Raw genomic sequence first — 17,722 nt, forward strand, 5'->3', positions numbered from 1 at the left:
GTTTGGAAATGTAGTGATCTTAAGTCACCATTGTCATTTGAGGGTTGACAGTCCAAAGAGCCTCTGCTTCCCAGTCTCACACACCCATAAATACATCGGGGTAAACAGAAGATGGGGAACCAGATTTCCTAAGAATACGCTACTCTAGGCTTTCTACTCCATATTCTTTCCAATCCTGATCACATGGTTAAAAATTTATAGTTCCCCAAGTGTACCATGTTCTCTTATCCACATTGCACCTGGAACATTTTATTTCCAACTTTTCCTGGTCACCTCTGAATTACCTTTTAAGACTCAGTCCAGATGTCACTGGCTCCAGGAAGCTTTCCAGGCCTCTATCTCTTCTCTCTTGGAACCTAGTCAACATTTTTGTGCCTCTTGATAAATACATCATGTATTTATCAGCCTTAGTATCTAGACAGGAAGCCCCAATGAAATGGGTTTTAGATCTGTTTCATTTACTACTCTGTCTCCTTCTATGGAGATTAGAACACAAAAAATGTCCAATGATGGTGGCTTATACATACATATAATCCTAGCTACTTAGGGGGCTGAGATCTGAGGATCACAGTTTGAAGCTTTCCCAGGCATGAAAGTCCATAAAACACTTATCCTCAATAAACCACACCACAAAAAAGCCAGAAGTGAAAAAAAGCCAGAAGTGAAGCTGTGGCCTAAGTGGCAAAGCACTAGTCTTGAGCACAAAAGCTCAGGGCCAACACCTAAGCCCTGAGTTCAAGCCCCAGGAACAGCCCAAAAATAAAAAATATGTTCAATAAACATTAGTGGGATGAAAGCATAAATAAACACCACTTATTAAGAGGTTTTATATTTGTTTTTGAAAGGCCTTAAAATCAAGAATAGTTTTTAACTGTCTGTGTCCAAATCATAATACTTGTTATAAATACTAGGTTGTTAACAATGAACACATATGTACAAACACATGTGTATTTGTGAATGGCTGGATCAAAGGGGAATTAAAAATAGGGTCGAGTTCAAGACACATGACCAACAAAAAAAATTAGGGTCTTGTAAAAATAAAAAAAAAAACTATGATGGAAGAAAGTGGAGGTAGACTCTTATGGAAGATAATGGAATCCAATTTGTGATTTCTAACATAAAGGACTGTCATTTACAGGCATTTCATTTGCAGAGAAAATTTGTGAATATAAGTGAATAGCATATTAAAAAGTTCTCTCAAGGTTGGGTGCCAGTGGCTCAAGTTTATAATCTTTACTACTCAGGAGGCTGAGATCTAAGAGTCTCAATTAAAGCCAGTTTGAGCATGAGAGTCCGTGAGACTCCAATAAACTCCAATAAACTACCAAAAATCCTGGAAGTGGAGCTGTAGCTCCAGTAGTAGACTGCTAGGCTTGAGCACAAAAGCTCAGAGAAAATGGCTGGGCCCTGAGTTCAAGCCCAGGATAGAACAAGGGAGAAAAAAAATCTTTCAAGAACTGACTCAAAGGAGTGTATTGGTTCATTCGATCTATCATAATGAAGTACTAAAAACTGAGTGACTTGAAATTATATTTTTCTAAGGCTAGTGGTCTAAACTGCAGGTGTGGAAGGGTCAATCTTCCTGAGACCTCTTCCTCACTTCTGTCAGCATGCCAGCAACAGTTGGCATTTACTGGCTTGTAGATGTATCTCTCTAATCCTCCTCTGCATGACCATATTCACCATGTTCCCTCTGCACCTGTCTGTCTTGGGGCCCAAGTTTACCCTTCCATAATGGTATCTTTGTACTGGATTAGGTTCCACGTAGTGACCTCATTTTAAAATCGGTTATGTCTATAAAGGCATTGTAAGGAAGGTCAAACTCTTCAGCATATCTTTAGGGGACATAATTTAGCACATACAGAACGAAATATTTAGGTTTGTAGGAAGAATGCCACATGTAAATCAGTGTAAAATAAAGATGTTTATTTCCTAGTACCATATATATCACATGATTTCCTTACGCCTAAAGCATTGAATCCAAATCTTAAAAGCCTTATAGTCTATCTGAGATATTAACCAGACAAAAAATTTAAACAAATAGATAAGATGCTCTGGTACTTGACTTAGAACAGCTCCATAGTAAGTGGCATAGAATATAAACAAGGGCCAAATGACAGCAAAGAGGTACAGTTGATATGCATTTCAATGGTGAGGAAAGCCTTTCTAAAGGATGTACTTGAACCAGACTTTCAGATCAGAATATCATAAAGCTGTTAGGCAGAAAGGGTTGGAAGCAAATTCACAGATGTGAAAAAGAAAATGTATTGGAGTAGCTGAGCTTCTTCTCACTGTGTCTGAGATAAGTTATTAAAGAAAATAAAACCTTCAGGGTAAGGATGCTAATTAAAATAAAGACTGACATAAAAACAAGGGAGAAGAGAGGGTAGGAATGGTAGGGGGAAAACAAAGGAGAGGGTAACAATGCTCTATAGGAAATGAACTCATTACCTTACTCATGTAACGGTAACCCCTTTGTACGGTATTTTTACAATAAAATATATTTAAAAAGAAAACAACAGAAGACATTTTGTTTATGATTTTTTAAAATCCATTATACAATCTTGACTTGAAGAACAACCTTAAGACTATTTTTAATAAGAAATCCATACCTAGAATGCTAAGTGAGATAAAATAGCAAACTCCTAAGAATACAAGTAATTTTTTAGCTTATCTACTCTACTAACTTGTTTTCAGGAAGCTCAGATCTGAATTATAACCATCAGTGGGAATTGTATTTTTAGTTTATAATGAACTAGTACCTACACTAATTTGTTGGGAACAGCATATGTAGTGATCAGATCAGAGTAATTGTCATAAGAATCACTTCAAATTTAACCATTTCTTTGTATTCAGAACTTATAAAATCCTCTTTACTAGGTATTTTGAAATATTCAATTCATTGTTGTTGATTATACGTGCTATAGAATATTAGAAGTCCTTACTTTTATCCAACTATAGTCTTTTACCCATTAGCCATGTCTCCCATTTCTCTCTCCCTCCCACTTTCCCAGCCTCTTGTAAGCACTAGTCTCCTTTCTATTTCCATAAGACCAACTCATTTAGCCTCTCTTTGTAAGTGAGAACATATGGTATTTGTCTTTGTGTCTGATTTGTTTTATTTAACATAATGTCCACCAGCCTCATCCATATTGCTGCAAATGACAGGATTTCATTATTTGTATGGAGAGATAGTAAGATTTTCTATCTTATTTTAATATACTATCACCTATAAGACTGAAAAGCAGAGCTTAGAGGCTTTAATTAAATCAAGCTGTGTGTAGGTGAAGGGACAGATGCATGTTTTTGGACAGTGAAGTCTCATTAGAGAACAGTGGTGGAGGTAAGAGAAGTCTGGAAATACTGTATAATTGGCTCTAGTCCTGATTCTGCTCTGCCCTTTGACATACTCCATGAAGGAAGTAGGTTAAGAGGCAAATGGCATGCTAGTAATGAGATGCTACAAGTATCATTTTTTGTTAAGAGCTAGTCATTAGTCAGGTGACAGTGGCTTATTCCTGTAATCTTAGCTACTTAGGATACAGAGATCTAAAGATCAGGGCTTGAAGCCAGCCCTGACAGGAAAGTTAATAATACTATTATAATCTACACACACACACACACACACACACACACACACACACACACACACACACACACACACACACACACACACACACACACACACACACACACACACACACACACACACACACACACACACACACACACTGCCAGAAATGGAGTTGTGGCTCAAGTGGTAGAGCACTAGCCTTGAGCAAAAAAAGCTAAGGGATAACACCCTTAGTTCAAACCCAAATACCAGCAACACACACACTCCCAAAAGCTAGTCATTAATTTTAAAATAGTAACAAAGTCTTGGCAAGAGTCATTTGTAATGTTGATAACATTTATTTGTGTGTTTTATTTTTAGAAAGTGAGGTAAATTTGCAATGTTCACATTGGCTATGCCATTCTCAAGTGGTAGCAAATGCTATGCCAGCTCAGGTGTTTGGGAATCTTAGCTATAACTATTTGCATAGAACCCAAACTACAGGTCAAGCAGACTAACTTCCAAGAAAAGCCTGGCTCTATCCTCTCTTTCCTGAGCTGTGTGGATTACAGTTTTATAGACAGCCCAGATTTTCTTTTTTTAATTAAGTTTTTTATTGTGAAAATACTGTATAAAAGGGACTACAGTTACATGAGCAAGGTAATGAGTACATTTCTTATCCAGCATTGTTGTCTCCTCCTTTGTTTTTCCCCTACCATCCCTTCCTTCCTACCTCCTCCGCTACACAGCCCAGATTTTCTTGATGCTATTCATCATATATGCTCTCAGTTTACTTTTGGCCTTCAAATATATTTTTATTCTCATGTCTAACATCTCCTTTGATCTCTTACTTGTTTATTTTCAGGCCCTGTTCAAGGCATTGCCTAAAACTGTGGTTGTATGTGAAAGGTAGCAAATCCACCTGCTGAAGGTAGATGAACCACACTCTAATCCTGTCTCTTCTCTCTATAACCTTTCACAGTTCATTTCTCATTTCTCTGGGCCTTCACAACTGAGCAGGGTAGAAGTTCCTATCCCAACTTTGCTTCATGGGAAGCAACTAGGAATCACTATGTAAATATACGTATGTTTGGATATGCATTTGTCTATTGATTTATATGTCTACGCATCTGTTTTCAAGAATCGTGTTCACACTGCTTTGAGTATCAATCCAGTTCTACAAGGGTTATTCTGCATATTTTTATCTTCCCTCCGTGCCAATAACAAATCTGGCTCACATTATTTTTCAGGTGTTTATGTATTTTTTAGTCCTCCCTGAACGTTTGACTCCCAAATATCCTGGCCCAGTGCTGAACCCTTGTCACATGCCAAAGGGCCACTCCTCACCAAGTCTTATGCTCTAGTTCATCCCCTACAAAGAGAAAGAAGGAAGGAAGGAGAAAAGAGCCAGTTAAGAGTTCAGTTCCAGATATGCAGCTCTTGAACCTTCTGAATCACACAGCTGAGCCTGGGCCAGACTGGCTCCTGTCTCCACTGACAGCTCAACTCTGAATCCAAATGAGATTCTGTATAAAAGCAAGCACAGTGGCTAAATGTCCCTTTAGACTGACACTTTAGCAGCTGTGGCTGTAGGTATATTTGGTACGAGGGGATGAGGAGACAACTTGGCAACCATTAAAAGAGTCCAAGAAGCTAAAAATGGTGAATCCTAGACAATGTCCATTTCCCCTACCTTAAACTTTCTACAATTGAATACACCTGGTAGTGTCCCATTAATTACTGCCCACCTCTTGACCTCAGAGGCATTTCTAAGGGAAACACACACCTTTGAGGGACTTTTTTAAAGCACAGGATTAAAATGGTAGGCAAAAAAAATGACATTTTGGATGGTTACACACAACTTTAATGAATACTTCTCATAAAACCCTCGAGTTGATAAAGATGGTGTTCTCCTCTAAACAAACATTTAAATGTATCTTCCAAACAATGGATCTAAAACTTTATTTTAAATTATTAAATAAAGAAGCAAGCCCACCTTTCTACAAAAGCCATGGTAAGAGAAGGCTCTTCAAGTATAATAGTTTCGAGTGGGTAGATTATGCCATTAGAAAGTACATGCCTTTACACTAGCAATAATGAGATGCTGAAAGGCCAAGATCATTCCCTTCACTTGAAAAAGTAGATAGAAGAACTCACAAGTGAACCCTATCCAAAGAAATGCAAAATCCCTCCTTCCATATAGATAACACAGGCTGCTAAGAAGGGCCAGCCACCCCATACCTCTAATTGCTCACATTAACTCTGAAGGTCACTCGAACAAGAAAACAAACAGTGTCTCTTGGGGAGACCACACACTGCCTTTGCCAAACATTTAGCCACGAAGGACCACTGCCAGCCACTGTACTCAAATCCAGTTGCAACGCTGGTCATGACCTTGGGTAGTACTAGGATATTTGTGTCTCTAAGTACTAGGGAGCCTCACACTAGCTACTTGGCTCTTCTTTCTTCTGCTGTGTTTCATTACTATAGCCTGATAATTGCTGGTTATTATATATGACATAATAATCAGGCATGCAGGAGCCAGGCTACCTGAGTTTAGATTCTGACTCTCCTCTTCACCAGCTATATAACATTGGACAGATTACTTAATGTTTCAAATACTCTGTTAGCTCACCCTGTTAAATGGCAATGCTGACAGCATTTTTTTCAGAATTAGTATCATTAGTAAACACATATACCTCACATCTTAGATGAGCTTACCTCTGAGTATTATGGGACTTCAATGAAGAAGGTAGGAAAATGAAGGGCTACAGCTGACAAATCTACTGTGATGCCCCCCATAAGAGGGAACAGCTCCAACCTCAGTACTTATGGATCCAAATCATGGTGAACTTAGGCACGGTCAAGGTGACATTGGAATCTCAGAGACACTCAGGCATAAAACCCTCAAGTTGAGGACAGGCATACTGGGCTGTGATCTGATTTTTCCAGGCCCAAGCTACTTGGTGTTAAAATGTAGGTGCTAAATGTCAGAGAGCTTTGAAGAGGCTCGTACAAGATAATATGTCTAAAAACAACTAGCACAAACTCTAACTCAGGCTAAATGCTGTATAAATGTGTGACTGTTGTTATTGGTGATAGGTGTGGTACCAGTAGGACTGCACTCATGGCATATGTATAAAGATGTTCTTCTCAGCCCCAAATCCAGATATAGTAACAGCATCCATCCATTAGACTAGGCTTTGGGCAGAGCTCCAGCCCTGTCATAGAAACAAAATGGGAATTAGGAAGCCAAGTCTAATGTCACTCAGAGTGATACCATACTGAATCCAGTTATAATGGCAGGTCAACCTAGGGATACTTGGCAGTGAGCTGGAAGATGAATTCCAGCCACTAAGGTGGAGTTGACATTCCATTGCCTACCTGTCCTTGGTCAGCAGTCAATTACTCTGGAATTGGGCAGAGTCAAGCCAAAAGGTATTAAGGCAACTGCTATGACCTGTGAGCTCACAGAATCTTACATGCAAGCAGGTTTTGACAAAGCGATAAAAGTATGGAGACAGGCTCAGAAGAAAGAAGTATAGGAAAAGAACATGATGGTACTCAGAGTCCTCTAACATCTTGGCCAAGGGCCCATACATGAAGCTAAACACCTAGACGCTGAAAGAAGCCAGAGCCAGCAGTTTTGCCACTCTCCTTATACAAGGCCTCAATCTTCTAGTCAAACCTGTGGGGGTGGGGGACAGATGAATTCACAATTTTCTGCACTTCAGAAAGATGTTAGTTGACTAAGACATAAATTATATAACAATGCTAGCAGTTTCTGGGGGAAAGGACCATATTCCCGCAGGCTAAAATGCTGCAGTATACTTTATAAATCTTTACATAAAGTGGGATGCAGGCTATCAAAAGCACGGCAACATAGGTGTAGTTTTGTCACCAAGAGTTTACACCATGCTGAAGAAAAGATTACGATTTTCAGAGCTTTTGAGACGTTGACATTGGGAGTGAGCATTTGTTTAGAGGGCGCAGCTGAGATGTTAACCAGTCAAGTGACTAGCCCAAAGGAGCACACACAATTCATTGGACATGCAACTGCACTTGAGTCACCCATACTTACTGAGCATCTGCTCTGTTTGAAGCACCATGCAAGCTGCTGAGGTTCCATTGATTCCCTTTCCTAGGGCTGCAGTAATGAAATACCAATGTGAAGTTTAAAACAACTGCAATGTGTTGGCTCACTGTTCTGGATGTGAAAATCAAGTCCAAAGTCAAGGTGTCAGGAGGGCCGTCCTTCCTCTGAGAACAGAAAGGAGAAACCTGTCCTTGTATCTTCTAGCTTCTGGGGTTGGCTAAAATCCTTGGCGTTGCTAGTTGAAAGTTGTGTTGTTCTCCATCATCACTGGCATTCTCCTGTGTGTTCTTCTCTCTTCTTGCAAAAACACCACCCGTGTTGGATCAAGGACCCAGCCAACTCCTCCATTAAATAAGAGTTCTAGATGAGTGTCAGTAATGGGTCTATCATGAAGATTCCAATATGGTCATCTGCAATGACCCAATGTCATTGAAAGCCACATTCTAGGTTCTTGGGGACTAAGGTTACATCTTATCTCTTAGAATGATTAAGAAACTACAACAGGCATATCTTCACCAAGCTAACAGTTGAGTTGAGGTAGTCAGATTATAAGAACTCCCAGAGGAAAGTATTCATGAGACAATCAATATGACAGAATTTTTACTGCATTTCCCCCTCAAGAAGTAACAATCGAAATGGAAATGAAAATATGAGCAAAAGTTACCCAACCAAAGGGGGAGAAGAGATACTAATGGCTTTACTCTCTAATACTCAGACCAGAATTCCTAACTGCCTCAGCAATGAATTCATGCCAAAGCCAGACCCAGAGCCCCAGAGAAGCCCTGGCAGTTCCCACATGCTTCCAGCCAGAGCTAATCTTGCCCTTGGCTGGCTCCCACCAGCCTGCAGCTTCTCTCCTAGAAACAGCCAAAGACACAAGGTACAAGGATATCAGCTGCCAGCAAGGCTCATATCCTACAATGGTAGCCTGTATGCAGGAGAGAAGCAGGGGAGTCTCTGTTTTCCCTTTTGTTGCCTAAGTTGATAAAAATACTTTTGACCCAGAATCAGCTATGCAAGACAGCTTCTGCTGACCTTCCTTGAGAAGGCATAATGTACTTTTATCAGGGTAGGCAGATAGGTCTGTTGTGTGAGTTTCTCTGAGCAGTGTTCAAGCAGCCTCAGAGCTGCCAAAATGCCTTTGCTTCAAGGTCCCAGTGGCTGAATTTCTGCCAAAGGTGGAGGCGGGGCAAGAGCCAGAGAAAGGAAGGGTGTAAAACTTATCATCTGACAAGCTGTAACTTTGGGACAGCATTAACTGTGCACACAGCTCCTTGTGAGACTCAAGAGTAGTCATCAGCATAGGGTTGGTTGTTGGACTGTTTTATGCCCACAACATTTTAGTATCTCAAAGATAAGTGGGGGGGGGAGGATTTTTAAAAACAATATAGCCAACAGAGGCACCAATTCTTCTTTTGCAACTTTGCTGTTTTTTTTTTTTTACAAAATGGATCCAGACCCAGCACCAATAGCCATCTAACATTTCAGAACCCTCCTATTACATTCCTCTTCTAGTTCCTACTGAGTCGTGGGTACCAGCATCCTGACTCCTCTTTTTTCATGTTGATACATAGTTTTTTTAATTTTATTTTCTTGTAAAGATGCTATACAGAGAGATTACAGTTACATCAGTAAGGTAATGAGCACATTTCTTGTTGGGCATTGTTGCCCTCTCCTTTGTTTTTCTCCCACTATCCCTTCCTTCCCCTGTCTTCCCCACCCCACCCCCCAAAGTTGTAAGGTTCATTTCCAACATAGTGTCTTGTGAGTAGCATTGTTGCAATGGGACATCCTGTGTCTTTGTTTCAGTGTTTTGTTATTCCCCTTCCCCTCCCCAAATTAGATAAATATGTATACAAGATGCAAGGAACCAAAATCAAATACAGGGATATACCATAGGAGGAAGAACATGCAAAAGAAACAAATAAAAAAATCATATAGTACATTAAAAACAACAACAACAAAGACAAACCGCTTGTGTCCATATCTTGGGGCTCATTTCACTTAGCATCATCTTATATGGTCATATGTACATAGCTTTTGAGCTTTTCTGCTCATCTAATAAGATTATCCTAGACATGGGCTGGGAAGGTGGCTCAGTGGTAGAGTGCTTGCCTTGCATGCATGAGGCCCTGGGTTTGATTCCTCAGCACCACATAAGCGAAAAGAAAAAAGCCAGAAGTGGCGCTGTGGCTCAAGTGGTAGAGTGTTAGCCTTGAGCTGAAGAGCTGAGGAACAGCACTCAGGCCCAGACTTCAGGCCCCACTACCAGACCAAAAAAAAAAAAAAAAAAAAAAGATTATCCTAGACATATATTAATTATTGCAAATAAGGGAAACCATGGCACCTATGTTTCTTTGGGCCTGGCTTACTTCACCTAATATGATTTTTTCCAAGTCTTTCCATTTCCTAAGAAATGGGGCAGTGTCATTCTTTCTGATGGAGGCATAGAATTCAATTGTATATTAATGTATACACACACAAATACACACACATACTACATTGTCTTGATCCATTCATCTATGAGGGGCATCTGGGTTGGTTCCATATCTTAGCTATGATAAATAATGCTGCAATAAACATGGTTGTGCTGATAGCTTTAGTATGGCCTTGTTTGTTATCATTGAGGTAAGTGCCCAGAAGTAGGATTGCTGGGTCATAGAAAATCTCTATGTGTAGTCTTCTGAGGAACCTCCAAGCTTCTTTCCAGAGTGGTTGAACAAGTTTATACTCCCACCAACAGCAGCATCCTGACTTCTAACAGCACAGGTTGCTTTAGGTTGTTGGGCTTACATAAATGAAAAGAATCTTGGTGGTGTGACTTCATTCAATTTCATCTTTCAACACTCATCCAAGTTTTTGTCATTGTTATAGTTTAGTATCATTCTCATCCTTTAGTATAGTATTATATGAATATATCACAGTGTTTTATTCATCCTTGATGTGGGGCTTTCCTGTCTGGGCTATCATAAACAGTGCTTTGAATATGTCTCTGGAAGAACATGTGCATAATGGGGAGGGGAAGATAGTTATATCGTATATTGCAGAATAAAAAATTTCCTTTACTGGGCACTAGTGGCTCATGCCTATAGTCCTTGCTATTCAGGAAACTGAGATCTGAGGATTGTGGTTCAATCCTGGTAGGAAAGTTATGAGACTCTGATCTCCAGTTAACCACCAAAGGAAAGCAGAGTAGAGCTTTAGCTCAAGTGGTAAAGCATTAGCTTTGAGCAGAAGAAGCTCAGGAATAGTGCCTAAACCCTGAGTTCAAGCCCCAGGATTAGTTCACGCATGTGTGTGAGTGCGTGCGTGCGTGGGCACACACACACACACACATTTCCCTTGATCCTAATAACATATAGAGATCAATACTTGTTCACTCTCAGCATTTGGATGAGTAAAGAATTTGGAATTAGTTGGTCACTGGTGTCTCATACTTATAATCCTAGCTATTCAAGAAGCTAAGATCTGAGGATCACAATTTGAAGCCAATCTGAGCAGAAAAGGCCATGAGACTCTTATCTCCAATTAACCAACAAAAATGCTGAAAGTAGAGATGTGGCTCAAATAGAAGAGCACCACCACCCTTGAGCATAAGGCCAAGTAAGAGCTTGAAGACCTGAATTCAAGCCCTAGCTACAGCACAAAAGAGAACAGAGTTTGGCATCATTTGGGTAGGCTAGTTCTGTCCCAAGCTCATTCCTGAAGGCTATCCTGGGTGTAGAGGATGTGCTTTCAAAGCAGCTTCTTCACAGGAGGAGAAAGTTAATAAGAAGGGAATCCACTGGGAAGAGAAGCTGAAGTTTTTCTACAGGTGAATTTTCCCTAAAATGGAGTGCTCTCATGCCAGTGGCTCATCTCCCAATGGCCCTGAGGGAGCAGTCAGAGAAAAACATCAAACAGAAACTGTATCCCATATGATCTGGCCTTGCAGGTTCTGTAATGTCATTTCTACTTCACTTGCTCATTGGAAACGAGCCGCAGAGTCTAGTCCACACTGAGAGCCCCTCCTATAAAAGGAGGGGTTACCAAAGAAGGTATGAACATGCCTTAAACCTCAAACTGTTTTAAAGCTTAGAATTAATAGTGCTGTGTCTAGTTTTATATGTATAAGATGTTAGTGACCTGTGTAATATTAAGACTAATATCATAGATACTTTTTCTGTACAGTAGTCAAAGCAAATATTATGAATGATTGCCTTAAATATGTTAGAAAGCTATGTCAGGATCTCCATCTATCTGTAGTCTTTAGATTCAGTTAAACAACACAGCACGTTATTACCTGGTCTATGAGTGGCAAATCATACACATTTGATTACATTTTCACATATATATTGTTGTATTTTTGAGAATATGTGCATATGGTTTAAAACTGATTTGCTCTCTTTACTAACAAAAGATGTAAGACACAAAAAGCAAAGTTAATATACATTCATATAAGGATCACAAAGAAATATATTAAATCTGTCCTTTCTACTTCTAGGCACTTAAAGTTTTGTGAATAATTATAGGACAGTTTTCAAAGTACTTCCTTGAGATAACTTCTACCATAGGAAAGACAAAAGCTTCAAAGTCAAATGTAGCCAGGTTTGAATTCGAGATTCACTGCTTATTAATTTGGGATTCTTAGGCAATTTGGTTCTTGAATACTCAGATTCCCTCAACCATGAAATGAGAGAAATCAATGGAGTCTTTCTCTTTCTGGAGATAATTAAATGGGATCATATGTTTATTCGGCCTTTATGATGGCAGGTCTTAACTATTTGCTCATTTATGATAACCTCATTTATTGTCTACATTAACTACCTAGAAATTCTATGATAGACATTTAGAGTCAAACAAACTAATTCTATTACAGGCCTACTTTCAGAGTTATATACTCTAGCAGAGTCCTTGACAGGTAGAACTATAACACCGTTGTGATGATTGGTGTCTAAAGAAGATGTGAAGGTAATATTTTGAATATGGATCAAGTTAGTATATGTAGAAATAAAAGAAATTTTGAGGCATAAGGAAAAGACAAAAGGTATTCCAAATTAGGAGTAGATCTTACATAGAGATGGAGCTACGAAACCCAGAAGCCAGTGGCTCCCTTCTGTAATCGTAGCTACTCACCAAGCTGAGATCTGTTCCCAGGTAGAAGCAAGCCTGGACAGAAAGGTCAGTGAGGCACATCACCAACCAACCAACAAAAAGCCAGACTATGGGCATGGCTCAAGTCATAGAAGCAAGCTGTATCCTGGATTTCAAGCCCTAGTAAAGAAAAGGTAGATGGATAGGTAGTGGGAAAATGGAATAAAATGGTTTGCTACAAATATGACTAATCATAGTACAGATGAAAGGAATTTGGAGAGATGGGCCTGGAAGAGTTACATGTTAAAATAGTAGGGGGGAAAGATGAGAATGTACATTCAGTTTTACAGTAATGAAAATCATTAGGGGGAAAAAAGTTAACAAATTTTGAGGGCTGGCTACAAGAGAGACAAGCCTAGCTACCAAAGGATGTATTGCCATGGTTGGGGGGGGGAGTTGTTTTTTTGTTTGTTTGCTAATTCCTATTTGCAGAACATTTGAGTCTTAGACTGTAAACAGAACTACCATTGAAAACATGTCTGAGTCAGAGCCCAGGCAACTGAGCTTTGTCCTTATCAGTCCCATTTTGAAGGCTGCATCAACAGGGAAGTGTAGTGGGGCTGTTTTTTATAGGCCCTTGGCTCACCATAAATATACTTCTCAAGATGTGGCCATTTAGAACTGGCCAATTCATGCAGTCAACTCATCTGTGTATTTGACGTCCATGTCCAGATAATGAGCTACTCACTCTACTTATTTCCCTTCAAGAAGACTGATCTATTTAGCAGCCTCCACTCGGGTTACATTATCCAGTCCCAGGCAGCAATGATATTTCTACATAAGACAGAGACATTTCTGTGCTATGATGGAAGTTTTGAAGGAAGTTGGAGCCAGTGACCTTTCACTTTGAAGCCAGTGAATAGCAAGCACAATTTTTTCAGTCTTGCTAAGAATGGAAACTGGAAAAATTAGCAGAAAGTTTCTTCTAGCCACTATTCAGTATATGATACCCAATCTGTGTCTCATCTAGCGAGCATTCCACCCTTGTGCTAGTGAAGTTTACATGTTCCATCAAAATCAATGTACTTGTAAAAGAACTGGTGATTCTGTAGATAAACATTAATTGTCCTGTTTTATCACCTTATTTGCTTTATTTTAAATGAATTCTAAGAGTATGAAGGGGGAAGATAGATTCTTGTCTTAGGAGAAAATTCCTAGCCAGTCTAGAACTAGAATTTCTCACATTCCCAATTAGGAGTTTTTATGGTATTAGCAATTTCCTGGAAATTATTCTCTGCACAGGAACTAAGACAATCTTCTCTTTCTCTCCCCCTCCTCTCTATCTCCCTGTCTCTCTCTCTCTCCCTGTCTCTCTCTCTCCCCTCTCTCTCTCCCTGTCTCTCTCTCTCGTCTCTCTCTCTCTCCTCTCTCTGATTTCTTCTCAGGTGGGAAATTGGCAAGTGGAGTCCATGTAGTCTTACCTGTGGGGTTGGCCTTCAGACCAGAGATGTCTTCTGCTCCCACTTACTTTCCAAAGAAATGAATGAATTGGTAATCCTGGCTGATGAGCTGTGTCACCACCCCAAGCCCAACACAGTACAAGCTTGCAACCGTTTCAATTGCCCCCCAGCCTGGTATCCTGCACAATGGCAGCCGGTGAGTCCTCAAGTTACTCAGTATTGGAGTTCTTGTTTCACATAGCAATTTTTACACAAAGGACACTTTCCCATAGGAATTTTGTCCTGCTAAAGGAATGTTCAGGTTCTGCTATCTGCTATCCCTCCCTTCTTAGTTCTCTCCCAACCTTCTTCAGATAGAGAGAGAGAGAAAAAGAGAGAGAGAGAGAGAGAGAGAGAGAGAGAGAGAGAGAGAGAGAGAGATCATACACTTTTTACTATACCACACCAGTCATCTACAAAAGCAACTCAAAATACCCATCTGTTACCCTGAACATATTCCCAACACAGTTGTCACCAAGTTAAGGAAAAAGTTTTTTAAAATAGACAATTGGTGAGGGTTTTTTTTTCCTATAAAGGTAGATTGATTCTGAATTATGCCTTTGGATGTTTTTATTATTTCAAATTCTAAGAAATTAGAATATGAGGTAGTGCTTTTTAAAACTACATCATTACTTAGTAAAGTGGGCTAGAAATCCTGAGTCAGTTTCAGTTTCTCTGGTCTTCTGATTTCAAAAAGTCTAAGTGTTGTTTGAAAACAGGAGTTAGCACACTGCTGTTGCCCATGCATAAATCCAGCCCACAGTCTTTTTGTAAATAAAGTTTACACGCCCATTATTTTACATACTGTCTATAGAAGCTTTTACATTACACAGGCAGACTTGCAATTTTGTAGCTGTGACTAAGACTAAATGGCTCACAAAACCTAAAATATTACTGTTTTTTCACAAAACAATTAGTTGATTCTACACCAAAACATATGTGATCATCTATCTATCTATCTATCTATCTATCTATATATATATATATATATATATTATAGGCCTATTAAAATTAATATGCATTACTCCCACTTAAAATAACTTTTTGTGTGCCTTTAAAGAGCACAGGAGGCCAGGTGCTGGTGGCTCACCCCTGTAATCTTAGCTACTCAGGAAGCTGAGATCTGAGGATTGAAGTTTGAAGCCAGCCTGGGCAGAGAAGTCCATGAGACTCTTATATCCAATTAACCACCAGAAAACCAGAAGTGATGCTGTAGCTCCAAAGTGGTAGAGCACTAGCCTTGAGCCAAAGAGCTCAGGGTCAGCACCCAGGCCCTGAGTTCAAGCCTCACAACCAAAAAAAAAAAAATGGGGTGTGTGAACAGGAGGATTTTAAAATGATTGGATAGAAATCTTATTTTGTTCCTCATTAGGACATCAGATGGAGCTTTAAAATGACAAAGGTTATAAAAAGTAAGCAGATAGAAAGGACATACATCCCTGTGTGAGATTGTTCTAAACTCTAGAAGTATCCTAGTTTCGATGGCAAATTATACTGAGGAGAGAGATTAGCAATTTATCCTTTCCTTATTGCCTAGTCTAAAAAATCCTCCATACTCTTTCTCCCTTTTCCTGTCTATCTTGGGACTGTGGTTTAGTAAAGACTCAAAAGTGAAAAAAGAGCAAAACATAGAACTATGATCAGCACATGGTATCTACAATTTCTACATCCATATACTCAATCAACCCAGACTGCTACTTATTTAGGTCTACAGTGCTTACCATCTGTACTGAACATGAATATACTTCTTTTCTGTCTTAATTCCCTAAACCATATAACAAATATTTACATTGAATTTACATTTTATTAGGTATTATATATTTATATATAAATACAATGCACTTTCTACTGTTCCACACCAGTAATCTCCAAAAGCAACTTAAAATACTGTTTTACCCAGAGCATCAAATCTAGAGATAACTTAGAGTATACAGGAGAATATATAATGATTATATGCATCATTCCATATACAGACCTGAGCATCTATGGATTTGGGTACTAGAATATGCCCTTGCAGATACTGGGGAGCGAATATATAAAGCAGCTAGAGAGAGACATTGATGAGAAGATTTTTCTTTTAGAGCTTAAATGTATTGTAGCTAAATTCATCAATAACATCCAACTCTGTATTTGTAGAAGCCAAGAGAATGAAGTATATTTTCAATACCTAGGTACACCAGTATTTTACTAAGAAATATATAGTATTCCAAACCTACTTGAAGTCAATTCTCATACCAATTCAGTGAAAAAATAGGCTTTGTCATCCTCATTTAGAGGAAACTAGGGTTCACACAACTAGCAAATTTAGGGGTGGTATCAACCCACTTTAATGTAACCTTACCAAGCCCTAAGTGGTATTGTTAAAAGAGGCTTTCCTATGAACATCTTATGAGTTCCATTGTCCTATGGATTATATAACTAAGGACTACACATAGTCTTGCACAAAATTGTGCAGCTTGGACCCCAATCCAAGTTTCCTGATTCCTAGTGTGTTTATACTAAACCTCATCTAATTAGAATAAATCATTGACCTTGAACTCTGCTGCAGATCCAAGCCAACCTTAAAAAAGGGTGAGGAGGGGCTGGGAAGGTGGTTCAGAGGTAGAGTGCTTGCTTTGCATGCATGAGGCCCTGGGTTCAATTCCTCAGCAACACATAAGCAGAAAAAGCCGGAAGTGGTGCTGTGGCTGAAGTGGTAGAGCACTAGCCTTGAGCTAAAGAGCTGAGGGACAGCGTCCAGGCCCAGAGTTCAGGCCCCACAACCGACCAAAAAAAAAAAGGGTAAGAAATCAGTTCCACCCAACCTATACTGCCCTGCTGAATTGTTAAATCCCTATATTAGTGGGAACTTTCATTGTCATTTCATACAGAGTGCATTATGGGTAGACATTTATTCTATGACAAAATTAATGAGAAGACAAATAATACCTCTCACCAGGCTCTGAAATTCTGGTTTGTAGCTTATTGACAGGTTTGTTTCTGGTTATGGGTGATATCCAAGGACCCTCAATATCCTAATATGGTGCCGAATTAAGTTCTTGATGTGTGATGCTTTTCCAGTCTTTCTAGCGCATACATGGCCTTGTAGCTGTCACCAGCCCCACATCCAATACCCCTTTTGTAACAGCAGTTACCCAATAAATCACTAGTGGTTCCATTTTCCATCTACCTTACTGGTGATGTCATGAATATTGTGTGAGGAGGGTGTAGGTGTGGGGAGGGGTGTGGGTGTGCGTGCGTGCATGCGTGCGTGCATGCGTGCCAGTTCTGGGGCTTGAATTCAGGGCCTGAAGGCTGTCCTTGAGCTTCTGTGCTGAAAGCTAGCACTCTATCACTTAAGCCACAGCTCTACTTTCAGCTTTTTGCTGGTTAGTTGGAGATAAGATTCTCAAGGACTTTCCTGCCCAGGCTAGCTTTGAACTACAGTCCTGAGATCTCAGCCTCTTGAGTAGCTAAGATTACAGTTGTGAGCTACCAGTTCCCTACACCATATAAATTTAT

General features: G+C 39.6%; 1 protein-coding gene across 2 annotated transcripts in view; it reads left to right on the forward strand.

The window, feature by feature from the left end:
• Adamtsl1 (ADAMTS like 1) overlaps positions 1 to 17,722 on the forward strand; it is a 393,459-nt gene that overhangs the window by 254,920 nt on the left and 120,817 nt on the right. For both annotated transcript variants that reach the window (XM_070007848.1, XM_070007857.1), the window contains one exon: positions 14,168 to 14,378. In XM_070007848.1, coding sequence (XP_069863949.1) covers positions 14,168 to 14,378 — 211 coding nt within the window. The remainder of the gene's footprint in view (positions 1 to 14,167; positions 14,379 to 17,722) is intronic.

This window comes from Dipodomys merriami, unplaced genomic scaffold (genome assembly GCF_024711535.1).
Source record: "Dipodomys merriami isolate MVZ:Mamm:240054 unplaced genomic scaffold, mDipMer1.0.p SCAF_11, whole genome shotgun sequence".
NCBI lineage: Eukaryota > Metazoa > Chordata > Mammalia > Rodentia > Heteromyidae > Dipodomys > Dipodomys merriami.